The sequence below is a fragment of the Rhinolophus ferrumequinum genome, chromosome 27 (genome assembly GCF_004115265.2).
Source record: "Rhinolophus ferrumequinum isolate MPI-CBG mRhiFer1 chromosome 27, mRhiFer1_v1.p, whole genome shotgun sequence".
In the NCBI taxonomy this organism is placed as follows: Eukaryota; Metazoa; Chordata; class Mammalia; order Chiroptera; family Rhinolophidae; genus Rhinolophus; species Rhinolophus ferrumequinum.
Window position 1 is genome coordinate 24,752,808 of NC_046310.1, and position 15,355 is coordinate 24,768,162.

General features: G+C 47.8%; 1 protein-coding gene across 5 annotated transcripts in view; it reads left to right on the forward strand.

Annotated features, from left to right (window-relative positions):
• Positions 1-15,355, forward strand: part of SIPA1L2 (signal induced proliferation associated 1 like 2) — a 200,769-nt gene that overhangs the window by 113,877 nt on the left and 71,537 nt on the right. For all 5 annotated transcript variants that reach the window (XM_033099637.1, XM_033099641.1, XM_033099640.1 and 2 more), the window contains 3 exons: positions 1,140-1,328; positions 8,145-8,319; positions 12,413-12,516. In XM_033099637.1, coding sequence (XP_032955528.1) covers positions 1,140-1,328; positions 8,145-8,319; positions 12,413-12,516 — 468 coding nt within the window. The remainder of the gene's footprint in view (positions 1-1,139; positions 1,329-8,144; positions 8,320-12,412; positions 12,517-15,355) is intronic.

Consider the following 15,355-nt stretch of genomic DNA (forward strand, 5'->3'; position numbering starts at 1 on the left):
ACAGTAGCCGTGTGGGTAGAGATGGTGGTTTATGTAAAGAATTAGATCTGGCCTGTACTTTGGGTTTATTCTCTTGACCCTATTTTATTAGAGGGGACTGTATTTGGCAGGTGTTCCAGAATGTGTAGTTTGGTTGCCCACTTCCGGATGAGACGGAGAAGAAGCCCTCTGCAGGTCGCCTGCACTGTGCGTGAGCCTCTGCCCACTGTGCCCACTGCCGAGTCTTGGGTGCTCTAGGGACCTGGGCTCCGTGATGGAGAAATCCGAGAGAAAGCCTCTCTCTTGAAGTGACATCTGTTAAGTTACAGGCCTGCCCTGTCCAGTTTAGTGTTATCCACCGGCTGCACGTGGCTATTTAAATTGAAAGTATGTAAGTAAAATTAACAACATACTTCCTCAGTCCTACTGGTCACAGCCAGGCGTTCAGTAGCCAGTAAGGCTAGGGGCTCCCATCTGAGCCAGTGTGGGCAGAGAGCGAGCGTCCTCTCTGCGGAAGGTTCTGTGGGGCAGTGCGTTCCAGAGCCTGTGTGACGCCAGGCATCCCTGCACCGTCATCACAGCCCCGTTACCCTCCAGCAGCTCTCTTCCTCGAGTCAGACGGCGGGGTCAGAACCAGGCCTCTTGATTTGTAGAACTGAGGCACATGTCATGGTAATGTTCCCTGCTTTCGTGACGTCATTGAGGACATGTCATAAGTCAGGAGGCAGAATTCGGTGGCAGTTGTCTCAGCCCCGAATCACCTGCCCGTGGGGTCACTGGATAGCCCCATTCAGCTTCGGGAGTCGCAGCACGCTAAGTGCAGTAGAGGAAGAGAAAGCAGTGGAAGAAGAGAAGCAGTACGGAGATAGGGAAGAGGAAAGGGAAGGGTGGGAGGAGCGTGAGTACGGCCACCCGGCCTCGCCATCCCCTGTGTCCCTCACGTCCTGTTCCTGTTGGTCCCAGAGCCACGGCCATGTCTCCGCTTCTCGCAGCCATGCTTGGTCTCGCTCCCCCTCGTTCTTCAGGCTGCAGTCCGCTATGTCCACCCCGCCTGGCTGGCTCAGACTGAGAACTTTTGTCCCCTTTTCCCACTCGGAAACCACTTACCCTCCTGCCCCTTTGTATCAATAGTAACCGGAGGCTTGTGCTTTGCCCTGCAGCTCACAACACTTCGAGGGGCGATTTTAGAAGATGCCGTACCCTCCACCGCCCGGCACGGCACGGCGCGGGGCCTGCCTCTCAAGGAGGTCCTGGAGTACGTCATCCCGGAGCTGAGCACCCAGTGCCTGCGCCAGGCGTCCAGCTCACCCAAGGTCTCGGAGCAGCTGCTCAAGCTCGATGAGCAAGGGGTGTGTATGCTGCGTGACGCGAGGCTGTGTCTGCTCCCCAGGAGATGGAGCTTTCCCATCCGTCTGTCTTTTAACCTCATTTATTTGTAATCCTTCGAAGTATTGTGTCTCTGGCTTTTCCCCAACACGCCTGTCTACTAGTTAAGAAACGCGATGCCTTCACAGTGTAAATGCACTGCTGCTGAGATGTGACCTGTCTTGTTTTTACCAGGGTTTGATAAGTCCCAGCTGGCAGGGACACTTCTGACTCAGGAACATTAGGAGTCGGTGGTGTTTTTCCGCAGGGTTTACAAAACTCACGTCGAGCCCTCCCCGAGCTAAGGTTTATTCTTGTCTGCTGCGTGCGAGGCCTGTGCTAACAGATGGCCATGAACACGTGCAGTAGGAAGACTGATGCTGAGACCTAGTCTCCAGTTCATGGGGACAGTAAGACCGAGAGCACAGAGGCTGCGGCAAGGCAGAATGTGGCAGTGGCTTCCGGAGACATGGAGATGCAGAGAGGGGCCCTGCAGATGCAGCTGGTAGGGCCGGGCTCCTGACAGACGTGGCGCTGGAGCTGGGCCTTCAGACGTGGGTACAATTCTAAGAAGGAGATACGAGTCGCTGGCTGTTGTATGTAGGAGCTATGACTTGTTTCTTTATAAGAAAAGGGCACACATGGGGAGGTTAGGATTAAAAAAAAAAAAAGGATTGAGGCCAGTACTTGATTCAGGAGGTGGTGGGGAGCCATTGAAGGTTTTCCAGCAGGACGTGTATTTTAGGATGATTGTTCTGGTCGAAGGCATTGGACAGGCGAGTGAAGACAGAGAGAGACCCGTGGTGGCCCGGAGCTCAGTTTTGTGACTGGCGACATCGTCCAGGGGAGAATTAATGACGGATGGGACCGGGATGGGATGGTGGCCCGGGAGGTGGAAAGAGGTCTTTCAGATTTCCTGTACAAGACTACTTATAGGGGAGACTGAGACGTAGGTACCCACGTATATGCATTTTATTTTAAATGAGTGTATTTGTTTTTAAATACATGCTTTAAAAAATACAGTAGCGATGTATATTTCCAGAATTCTCTAAGGAAAACTCTGTTACGTGCTTCTGAGGGAATGTGAGGTCGTTCTTGGATGACCCAGTAACACTGACTGGTGTACTGATTGGCGACCTGGTACGCACATGCTGGGGTCCTAAAAGTGACCGGCTTGTAACTGGTTACACTTCCCACCTCAGGAGGACGCAGGCACTGATCACACTCTGAGTGAGCAGTGCTGCCATGCCCGTCTCCAGAATGAAGGCGGCGTGGTAAAAACGTGAACGAAACCGAAACGCCGGGCTTGAGCAGTTGACTGCTGGCATCGTGGGATACACACCTGGGCTTTACCATGACGGGTACTGGTGAGCCGTGTGGAACTCCCGGCATGCCCGTGCAATAGCTGGGAGAAACGTGTCACCGCGGAGGGAGCGGGAGGGCGCCGCTGCTGGTTCAGCACTCAGAGTTCAAGTGTGTTGATGAGAAGAACACCATTCATTGTTATTGACGTGTTGTGAGGGAGTCCCTGGGGAGAGCTTGCCACCCACCTGGTACTTCTGTCCCTTCATGTTTCCAGGACACACTGGTTCTCCCTTAAAACCTGTCATGGCGCTTGCCCAGAGCAGGTGCCTGGTGCATGAGGTTTTTGGTCCCCTCGGGCTACCGTGGAAAGTTCCAGAGGTGGCCCATTTCCCCAAGCATGAACCCCGAAGTCCTCAAGGCCCCGAGAGACATTGCAGCAGTTCCAGGTAACTGTCTCCTCGCAGAACAAAGCAGGTGTTGGGACGTTTGTGGAGCAGAATAGGTCCCGAAGCTCTGCCGGGCCTTTTGTTTACCTGAAGCATGTTAGGCACTTTTAAGGATCACCTGTTCACAATCTGATGTCAAGGAGTTCACTTTGAATATTGGGTTCTGCTTTTAAGCAAAGCAACACATTATATACGTCTAGTTGTATTTCACGTGTTTTTTCTTTTGAGATGGTATTTGTTTGACTTTGGTATACTTTCGTAATGGTGTATAATGGGGCATTTTTAACTTCTCATAACCCTTAGTGGTATCTAATTCCCATGTTACCTGAAGAAGATACTCTTTCTTTTCATTTTTAAAAGAGATTGAACAGCTTTCTTAACAATCACAGTTTCTACAGGATCTCTAGGGGTCCCCACTAACCTGTTGGGGGGGTTTGAGATTTTCTTCCAGGTAGTGCCATTTTGTTCTTTGTTCTGGTGGTTAATCTGCCCAGGAAGCGGGTCGGGCCAGGTTTATGGAGCTGTTCTTAATGGTTTACAACCTTGGAAACTTATTGAAAGGGTATCTTGTCAGCTTCCGCTTTCTTGGAGTCTGTAACCCATCCGGGTGTGACATAGTCACTGGGATGTCTGCTCTCCCCAGGACACGTCGTTCTAGTGGGCCGTCCCGGGTTCTCAGGTCACTTACACCATTCCTTAAGTTTGGTGAGATGTTTGGAGCAGGAAGTCTCCATGCTGTAGAGAATTACAGGGAAAGTGATTATTTAATAGTAGGGCTTTGAAAGCTTTGTTTCTTTATATAAATTCACCTCTCAACTTACAACATTACAGTTTTTAATAAAGACTATGCTAATTTATATAACAGGTGAATTCATAAAATGCTACAGGTTGGCTTTTTAAAAATTAAAAGTCAGATAAGTTATGACAGCTCACTATCTTAGAATATTCTGGCATCTGTGGCAGAATGACTAATTTGTTCTTAAGACCAACTGCCCCCTTCTCTCCTCCCCTCACCCCAGATAGAGGTGTTTACTGACATATCGGTTGGCTTCAGAGGAAGTCCAGCAGGTCTCAGGAGTGAGGCTGTGCTTGGAACAGGTAGGGCGTTGGGAGTCTGCAGGCGGACGGCTTCACATTCGCGATTCTGAGGCTGTTTTTTGTCACCTCGATTTAAGTTTAAATTTTCTTGTCAATAATGATAAGACTCCTGGTCTTGGGAATGAAATAGTCAGTTTTTTCTTCCCATCCTGGAAAGCAAGGGAGGCACGTGCAGCATTATCTGCCTGTGTGCAGTGTGTCTGTCTGTACGTCCAGGTGTCAGTGCTGAAGTGGTGTGGCATTTTGCCAAGTGACTAATTTGTCAGATGAACAGTACAGATGCCTGTGCCAGCCTGGCTCCATCGCAGGACTGTGGGACTGGCTGTGATTGACGTCAGATGGGCCAGGTCAACGTCAGTAGAATGATGGGTGCTTTAAAGGACGTGGAACCAGAACCTTGTTCTGGGAGAACTGGGAATTTGGGGGCCTGGGGAGCTGGAGTCTCCCTTGTTCTGTGTTGTGAGTGTGTTGCTCGCTCTCTGATGTCCCCCAAGAGGTGCAGTAGTTAATGTGACATTTTGATTGTTTCACGAGGTTTGTAAGAGACTCATTTGAGAGCTGTCTCTTCACCAGATGTTGCATTTTGTTACCATTTTAGTGGAATTGCAGCCATGTTGGTAAACCATCTACAATTGTTTGTTCTGAGTCACACGACAGAGTCCTGTCTCCTGAGTGCCATTTCTTGGCCTCCTCACGCTGCCCCCGGATCCAAGAGGCCGAGTTGGTGTGTGTCTGTGAGAGGTGAACTGGTGTCGTGCCCGTGCCGTGCCCCTCCGTGTGTGTGCACCCGCGCGCGTGCACGTATGTGTGCGTGGCCGGGCGTTTTCACTGGAGCCAGAGTTCCGGCCATTGTCAAACCCCCTGATGGTTTTGAAGTCTATTTTAGCCACATCCCTTAATTTTCATGGGCCCAGTGGCTTCTTGGATGGAAACGCAGGTCCTGCTCACGGTTAGGATCTATTCACAGCTGGTCTGCCCGACGCTGGGAGGAGGGAAAGGTGGGAGGCAGACGTCACTGCGGTCAGCAGAGGAGGACCCGGGCCGCCTCGGTCCCACAGGCGCAGCTGACCTTGAACACAGAGGCCAGGGCACCAGCCCCTCCCAGCGGAACTTCCGAGTATAACTTTCGACTCCACAGAAGCTTAGCTGCTAATACGCTGATGTTGACTGGAAGCCTTACTGATAACGAACAGTCAGGTGACACGTACTTTGTACGTTACGTGTATTAAACACTGTATTCGCATTGTATGTAATCTAGAGGAAAGAAAATGCGACTAAGAAAATCAAAAGGAAGAGAAAATACAACGTTCCTAAGAAGATCATAAGGAAGAAAAAAACTACATTTACAGCTCCGTGCGTACCTCCTGAAAACAATCCGCTTATAATGGACCCGCACAGTTTAAACGCATGTCATTCACGGGTCAGCCGTACTTGGCCTTGGCCTGAAGAAGAGCCCACAGGAGTATCAAGTCCACCGGACGCAGAGAGCAGTTGTGCCAGTCCAGTGAGGGCTCTGCTTACCCAGCATGAGGCCGCACCAGCCCAAGCTCTGTCCCCAAACAGCTCTGCTCCGGGCCTTGTCCCCAAGTTGGTGGGTGGGAGGAGAGGGAGGGGTTTCCTGCTGGAATGCCGGGACACAGACTGGGACCCGCTCTGATGTGGCTGGGGGCATTGGAGGCAGGGTGGCACAAGGTGACGCCACACCGCGTTGGCACCTGGTGCTGGCAGTGCTCTGAGGTGAGCAGCAGGGGAGGGGGCAGGGGACGGGCAGACAGGGACAGCAGCACAGGACCGAATGAGCCCTGAGGGCAGGTGACGGTGAGCAGTCACTGCTGGGGCAGAGGAGGCAGCGGCCGTGGGCACGGGGCTACGGCCAGTGCTGTCATCGCACGGTGTTTCCGCTGGACTCTCCTTCAGGCAGGCGCCAATAACTGGAGAGAGCTGAAATCCTCTTCTACAGCGAAGGAGCAGGCAAACTAACATGACACGGGGGTGCCAGCCAGTCGTTCTGAGGCCAGTTTAGAGGATTAGCACAGACCCTGACACTCTCTGAGGTCATCGGCGTCCGTGGTGACAACTGCTAACTCATGAGTGTCTCCCTAATATGCTTTCAGATACGGAAATGTCTTCTGAGTCACTAGGGGCAGTTGATGTCAGTCATGAAATAACATCAGGCGTTTTTATTATATGTGCTGAGTAGATTTTGAAGGTGATGGTCCATTAGCACGAATGCGGCATCTCGCTTATTTGGAGACTTGAGTCGGTGGAAACATTTATTCCTCGATCGCTGGGGAATGGATGGAAACGGTCTCCTGGCCCCACTGAAGAACTGGTTGGTGCAGTTCACAGCAGTAGGTGGTGAGGGGCTCGTGCACAGCACCCCAGGCCCCCGCAGGACGCCCTCCTTATCCTCACTGTGAGAAAGGGGCCTGCCCGTGTGCGGGCCGCCCCGGAGGGCTGTCATTCAGGCAGCCTGGACAGGTCACGCCTCCTTTCCTACCCCTCATAGCACGTAGTCAAGGTCAAAGCCATTCAGAGTATTTTTGCAGTTGACACTACCTGCTCAACTCTGAATTTATTCTAGCACCGTGAGCTGTTTCCTTCGATTCCCCGAGCAGGTGTCTCCCTGCCTCTCTTGAATTGCCTGTTGTCACTGGGTAACGCAGATGAGACTGCTTTTATCGCTGTCACTCAAGGGGAATGAGCATCATTCTGCCTAATTTTACTGCTATAGTCAGCTATGAATTTTGATTAAAGGCGCTATTTTGTGGCTTGATAATAAAAGCGAACAGCGTGATGGGTTGACACCTTTAGAGAATGGATGATGCCTGATAATCTGTCAGGTTGTGAGGCTCAGATTGCTGGTAGTGAGATTAAGTGCTGTGGTTTCATGAGTGAGAAGTCGTTCCTCTCTGGGTAAAATAAGGAAGCTGTCAGGGTGGGTCCAGTTTCCCTCCGGCCGTGGGAGAAGGCCGTCCTGCGGCCTCCAGCATGGGGTAGGCTTGCTTGTAAGATGGGGTGACCGCAGGGACTCTTCAATTGCTATTAAAATGCTTTATGGCCCACTGTGGATTTAGCAGATGTTTTCTTTTCAAGATAATCAAAACTGTAGAAATGAGTGTAATTGTACAGGCAAAGTTACTCTTATGGAAACAAAACATTATTCTATTTATGTACAGATGTCACATGCCCATTGGGATTCTTTTCTTACCAGACCTTAATTTGATTTGTTTTTCATTACAGTCTTTCATATTTCATATTTTCATGAATGTTCAAATAACAACAAAAAGCCCTAGGAACCAAAGAGGGCAAACTTTTAAAAGCCTGTGGCTCTTTTTCTTCCTGACATGGAAGGTGATGGCTGTTACTCTGTGGAAGGTAGAAGATTAAGCATTTCCACAGCTGTATCTTTTTGAGTGGACACTTGAACTTCTCTGTTCATTTTGGAAACCTGGCCCATCCCACGTGGCCACACTGTACATACATTTCTTAAGGATTCTGCCATTTCTCCAGCCCTGTTTTGAGGTTGTGGGACATGCGTTTGCAGCAGTATTGAGGGGTTGTGGAATGTGTTTGCAGCAGTGTTTGGGGTTGTGGGATAAGTTTGCAGCAGTATTGGGGGTTCTGGGATGCGTTTGCAGCAGTATTGGGAGTTCTGGGATGCGTTTGCAGCAGTATTGGGGGTTCTGGGATGAGTTTGCGGCAGTATTGGGGGTTCTGGGATGCGTTTGCAGCAGTATTGGGGGTTCTGGCATGTATTTGCAGCAGTATTTGGGGTTGTGGGATGCATTTGTAGCAGTTTGTGCAATGACAGCTGCTTATTCTTTTGCTTACTTGCTTATGGGCATACTTTTCTGAGAACAGAATTCTAAGCTTCTGTGTTTTAATTTTACTGGAAGATAGCTTGGCGGATACGCTTTCCCGAGTAATGACTTTTCTCCTCCATTTCAGCTGAGCTTTCAGCACAAGGTTGGGATCCTTTATTGCAAAGCAGGCCAGAGCACAGAGGAGGAGATGTACAACAATGAGACGGCGGGACCGGCGTTTGAAGAATTCCTTGATCTTCTGGGCCAGAGAGTCCGGCTGAAAGGATTCACCAAATACCGAGCTCAGCTGGATAATAAAAGTAAGCTTCACATTTATGTGTTAATTCTCCAGAGGCAGGCATGCCGCGTAAATCTGAGCGAGTGGTCATGTTACTCTGGTCTTGACCCTGGAAGTTGCCTCGCCAGCTTATTTGGGATGCAGTTTAGATTTCCTCAGATGAGCAAAGGAAGCACTTTTCTCCAGAGGTCTGTTTCACGTGAGCTCAGAGGTCAGCTCTTCTTCCTTTGTGACAGCGGCAGAGAGAGTCCCCAGTGTTTCATGAAGAATCTTTTCATATTTTCTTCTTTCTTTTAGCCTAACCTCTTCCATTACACCCCTGTTCCGGTGCACCAAGGACGAGCACTGCATTCATTTCTGAAAAAGACAGAATATTAGCACATTCACTCATGCCATGCTCACGGGCTTATTTTGTTCATGTCTGGTTTCATGGCATTAACTGGGGAGTTGCAGCGATGATTAAGAAGCTGATGTATTCTGTTTTTCAAGGCCCTTAAATAGGTCCCCTTGAGTGGCATCGGATTAGCTCTAAGGTGCCAGATTGACTGGCCGATTGAAAACACAGGCTGTCTGCCATCCTGTGATGTGCGACTTTGTCTTGCAGCCTCATGTAGATAATCATATTCCTTGTGGTCCTCATAAATTCTAAATATTGTAGCTTTGTGTTTGTGCTGTTATTTAGTTGCCGCCAGCACCTAAAATACCAGGCAGAGTAATTGTGTGTATTTTGGAAAATGCTCCTTATTACCATGTGATTAATTGCTTGCTCTTTTAATGAGATGAGCAGATAGATTTTACAGTTGAAGGGTTTGGGAGAACCTCCAGCCTGCTCCTAGAAGGAATGAAGTGGGACCTTTTTGGCTGGGAGAGTGACAGTGTGTGGCTGAGCTGGGATTGGGACCGAGGTGGCCTGGTGCCTGGTCCACCCCAATCCCCGCCCCGATGTCCAGTCTTTCCGCCCCGATGTCCATCTCCCCGCCCCGATGTGTGGTCTCCCCACCCCGATGTCCATCTCCCCACCCCAATGTCCGGTCTCCCCGCCCCGATGTCCGGTCCACCTGGGCCCGTCACTGGCCCTCGCCTACATCAGGGTTGTGCCGGGGCCTCCATGCACCTGTCCTCCCTTCTGGCTTTTTGATCTGTTTTTGAAAATTGCACTGACAGACATGTTAGCTCACATGTGGGTCCCTGCATGTTCTCCACACCTGCCAGGGTTGGCCTTTGCTGTTGTGTTAAATGCATGTTGTTCATGCCTCAGATCCATAAAGGTAAGGAAATAATTCCTGACACCCACTGTGAATAGCCAAATATTTTAAGAAAGTTGAATGAGACCTTTCCTGGGTTTTCTTCTGTTCTTGACAAAGTTCTTACTGCAAACCACCCCCTAAAGGGGGTGCTTTGCTGCCCTTAGGAATGTGCGTCCTGAAAAGCCACCCTTGACAAGGAATCCGTGCCAGCCTGTCGTCCAGACTCAGTGGGGTGGACTGAGGGAACATTGTAAGAACTTCTGTCCTGTCAAACTACGACATAGATAATGCAAATATTTTCCTGTGTATAGAATTGACATCGGCTTTGAACTTTTGTGACTAGGAGATGTCCTTGATACATTATAGATGTAGTACTAAGCACCTTAGCTCGAGGAAATGATAACATAAGAACGAGATCGTGACCTATTGATTTTAAATAATCAGCAAATCCTTAACTTACTTTTGTGAGCAAGGCCTTCAGTGAGATCCAGAGGAGCCTAAGACATTCCTTTAGTCGAGAGGAGGTTTCTATGAATCATGTTTCATGGAATAGTCAAATAAAGATTATGTCTTTCTCAGAACAAACAAAAAAGATTCTTAAATTCAGGAGAATTATGTTCTAGTTTTAATTCCTCGGTCAAATCTGGGCCTCGTTTTCTTCACAAGGGACGTTCAGAGCGTTTGGGCTGGAGTATCTGGGGTGTCCCTTCCAGCTTTAAAGTGGGTAGTTTCTCTCATAAGCACACGATGAGATGGAGCAGGAAAGCCCCCCCCCTTTCCTAAGATGCTCCACTAACCAGAGTGCGGTGTGGCGCCCAGGCCACGGACAGCCAGCCTGTGAGCAGAGAGTCTGGGAGCAGAGAGTTAGCCTGGAGACTCCCGGACGGCCTGGCCTGCGTATTTGTGAATGAAGCATACGCATGGCGCCCTTGAATAAGCTCGTTAGTTTACCTTCTCCATCACTGTGCTGGTGTTCGAGATAAAAACTGTCAGAATAGTTAATTTCGGAAATTCATTCTTTGCTACTGCTTGGGATAGACAAAGCAGGGCCACATCTTTAAAAGTGTTTTTTACCCCCCAAAATGCATTTTCTTTTTTCATTGCGGTTTCTGGTTGACTAGCCTATTCAGTCCCTGTCCGACTTCCTTCGCTGACTTTTAACCATCCTGATCACTGTGGTGTGACAGGAGTCCTTGAGTGTGTTGGGCTGTTTCCTCCCCTGACCTTTGCTGTTGTTCCTGGCGTTCGGCCCCCTCATCCTTCTCTCATGTCTGGACTGTTCAGTCCAAGCACGAGCTCTGTCAGGGTCCAGAGCCAAGACCCCCAAAATGGGACATTACTTTCTAAGACGTCCTGGGACAAATGACAAGTATGCATTTCATGAATACTTAGAAGTGAAAATCCCCTTATTTTGGGACTGGTTAATATACAGCTTGTTAGATGAATATCCTGTCTTCTCTGACCATCTGCAAGTTGATTTATCAATGTCCATATGTAAACATTGCAAATACACCCCATATTTATGAAATCGCCTCTGTGAATCTCTTCAGAGTGTGCAAAACTGTATCTGATATTCTTTGTAGAGGATTTTCAAGACTGCTTCTGAATCAGATAATCAATATTGAAAACAAAAACATACGGCAGGATTCGGAAAAGCCCATGAAGGTTAAATGTTTGAGTGTTTTTAAGGTAAAATTTTTAATTTTCAGATTTAAAAAAAGGTTAACTGAAGATGACTACTTCGAGTTTACCCAACAGATACAATGGAATAAATTTTGTTTTAAATGATATTGAAGAGTAGAATTGTTTCTTGTGGTTTAAAAAGTAGGAAAAGAAACCTACAGATAGGTCAAGGATTGAGAAAGACAGTCTTGAATTCTGTTTACATCTTAATTTATATTTATCTTTTGTCTTTATATATATGCAAAGTGGTCCAAAACTATATCCTGAGATTATTACTGAAAGATTTTATAGTCACCGTATCAGTTTGGGCGTCTGACACTCGCAGTTTGAGATAATCTATTGATAATACAGATGGCTTTTGAATTTGCAAAGAATCATTCTGCTTTTCAAAAGATGAATTGCTGTATGATTAACAGGGTTCATATGTCATCATTTTTAATGCGTGTCAGTGCATAATATACAGTAAGAGATCCCATTCGTTCTCCGTAATCTTAATCATGCGACCGTTTCATTGCATTGCCTGTTGAAGAGAGAAGAAAATCAGTTATGTCATTTAAGAAACATTTTTTTGTTCTCATTTCCGTATAAAGTCAGTCCTGTTTCATTTTTCTGGGTTCTAACTAAGAATTCACTGTACACACACACACACACACACACACAAGGATGGATAGAATAAGTGCTGGTTGGCTCATATCATTCAGATAATTGCACCCAGACCTGCACCCTCCCCAGCTGCAGTTTCTTTCCTTCTCTGCTCATCTATCTCCCTCCAGCAGAAGCCCCTCGCCCACTGTGGGCTGTCGCCCTCGGTCCCTTCGGTACTGCAAAGGCCAAGGTGGAGAAGGTGTAAGGGAAGAGGGACATGAGCTCCATAGAAAGCGTTTGGGCGAGAGCAGATGAGAAAACTATTGGGTTGGTGCAAAAGTCATTGCGGCTTTTCAATTATTTTTAACCTTTTAAACCGCAGTTCCTTCTGCACCGACCTAATCCGTGCCCGTGCCCAGACGTGGGTTGGAAAGGGGCCGAAACGTCCATAGTGAGAGGGCAGGGTGAGCGTCGGGACACTGGTGTTTAGAGTTGAGTGGTTTGGTGTTTCATGGAATTGCCTTTTGTGAGAATGTCACACCGTTAAACGGCTAATTATGCAGTTGCCTGACGTGTTTTATGATCCGTCTTTGTCCCTAGCTGACTCGACAGGAACGCACTCCCTCTACACCACCTACAAAGACTACGAGCTCATGTTCCACGTCTCCACCATGCTGCCGCACATGCCCAGCAACAGACAGCAGGTAGGTCGGCCCTGGCTCCTCTCAGCACGCGCTGCGCGGCCTGTGGGCGGTGCTCGGGGGGCCTGTGGGCGGTGCTCGGGCGCCTGTGGGCGGTGCTCGCGCTGCAGGGTTTGCACAGAATCCTTGCACGTTTTCCCTGGACCGCATTGGTGATCTTTGACTTTTTAATCATTTGGAAGTATTTGGGCTTTAAAGGGAGTACGCATGCACACATCTCATTGCCCTTTTTCCTTATAAAACTTAGAAATTCTTCCACACTCACCTTTATTGCTCGCTAGGCAAAATCTCAGGGGAAGCTAGTGTCAACTGTGTTAATTATAAAAAGGCCAACTCTGCAACCTGAACTTAGGTTTCTGCATGTGGGTAGATAACTTATTTACAGAAAATGTTATAAGAAAGGGTCTTAAACTCTTTCATGGCATGAATTAATTTTAGGGGTTTGATGGTATTTGGGTTATTTCAGCAGTTAAAACAAAGTTTGTTTCCATGCTCTGGAAACTAGTTCTCCTGATGTCACTTAACTGCTCCCCTTTGCTCTAAATATTTTGAAGCACCAAGGACCCCTTGCTCCAAAAGTATTTGTCGAATGAATGAAACTTAATTGTTGCATAGCATTTTCTTTTCTTAATTGCTCGTGAAGTTCAATGATGGTAGTCAAAGTACACATTTTCCCAAGAAGCCCCTGGCCTTCTCCCAGTCACTAGCTTTGGGAACCACCTCAGAGCCTACTGCCAGGCTGGGAAAGCGGACCACTGGCTCTTCACTTCAGGGGCAACTCCTCTCCCATTTTTTTCTCATGGTGATTGCTGGGTGGATTTTTTTTTGCCATTTTCTATCTATTAATTGACCTCATCCCTTGTGGCGTCTGAATTTTCTAGTGTTTTCTAGTAGTCAGAGTTCCCCCCACTCCCTGCAGAGGACGGATCTTTCAATCACGTATCTATATGTTGTTATGAGATGGAGTTACTAGATCACGTGTACGTATTTATATGTTCTAACCTAGAGGACTTAGAGCTCTAAATGTTTGTATTGAATGCTGTCAGGTAGGTTCACTAGATGGTAAGGAGCTCCCTCTGGAGCGTGCGCGTGTCCCCAGATCCTCGGGATCTGCAGTATTGAACTCCAGGTGAGTTGTGTTCAGCCGGAGCTCACTCAGGCTGGGCCATCTGTCACCGTCAGCAGGGACAGCCAGTGCCTCGGCCCCCAGTGGTCGGTGTTCAGCCCACAAGCCCTCCAGCCCTACTGACCTGAGTCCTTGGGCTCCAAACAGATTGGCCTGTCGCTTCTCACATGGCAGCCCCTGGAATTTTGAAGTCTGCTTGTCAGAACTTAGACTGGCTTCCCGTCCCCCTTTTTGTTGCACAGTAATTAAAATTTGTGGTTTATGAGCTCTGTGTACCTGACTTTTTTTTCACTGAAACTTGTCCTTGAAAAGTCCTATGCACAAAAATGTGTATGGAGAGATGGGGGATGGGGGTTGGGAGGATGGCTGTTTTAAACTCCCCAAACTGGAGACTAAAAAAAAAAAAAACCCCTGTATATTGAGATTATACATTACAACCTCTGTAGCCTAAAGTCTTATATCAGTTACCTTTTCTTTTTAGTTCAAGTGAGAATCCATGACATAAAATAAGTTATGTTGATGAAGTAGAGGAGGAAAACTGTAGAAACGGGTTTGCTTTTTTAGTTTCTCTGACTTTATGTGGAATGTATATGACCGTGTATGTGGTTCACTGGGAAATCTAAACAGCAGTCCCCGTCATCTACAGGACGTGTTCCAAGACCCCCAGTGGATGCCTGAAATGACAGATGGAACCAAGCCCTCTATAGGCTATGTTTCTTCTGTACCTGTACCTATGATAAAGTTTAATTTATAAATTCGGCCCAGTAAGAGATTGAGAGTACCTAATAATAAAATAGAGCAATTTTTACAATATACCATAATAAAAGTTATGTGAACGTGGTCTCTCTGTCTCAAAATCTTACTGTCCTGTACCTGCAGAATAGAGATGCTGGACAAAGGGATGATTCACTTCCCTGGTGGAATGGAACGGGACAGTGTGAGATTTCATCACGCTACTCAGAACAGGGCACAGTTGAAAACTTACGGATTGTTTATTTCTGGAATTTTCCATTTAAATTTTCAGACCGTGGTTGACTGTGGGTAACTGAAACCACAGACAGCGAAACTGTAGATACGAGAGGACTACTGTGTCCGAAGTACACCAGGTGGGCAAGTTGTCCTAATAGAGAGGGGGTGCGTGAAGAGTGGGAGGTGAGTCAGTAGACTCTTGTCCTCGGGTTACTGCAGTCAGTCGCTTGCCTGGCCTTGGGTAGCGTTCTTCATCTCTCAAGAAATTTGATAATTATACAATGGACCTGTGCAGTTGTCCCAAGATCCTGGACACCGGGATGGCTGACCGGGCTGCTTGGACTCGGGGGTGGCACACAGGCTCAGAGGGAAAGAGTGCTGTATTTTCGGGATGCCTTCCATAGGTTTGGAAATGGGGAGATGTGGCACACATGAGTATATCTGGACTAGATGGTAATGTAACATCTTCCTCTTAGTGTTAGAACTCTGTGGTTCTAGGTTCTTCTTTGAGGCTTCCTTCTTCTAGGGTGAAAAACACTTCTGCAGAAGAATGTAGCTGTTATAAGAATTCTGGAGTACACTTCCAGGTTTGTGACCTTGGGCAAAGTTTTCTGTGCTTTAGTTTTCTTTACCCCTGAAGACAGACTGATCTCTTTTCTCTGCCGAGGTGTCCCTCTGCACCTAGAACAGTCCCCAAAACATGGTAAGCAGGCTGTAAACATTTATTAATGAATTATTACACCTTCC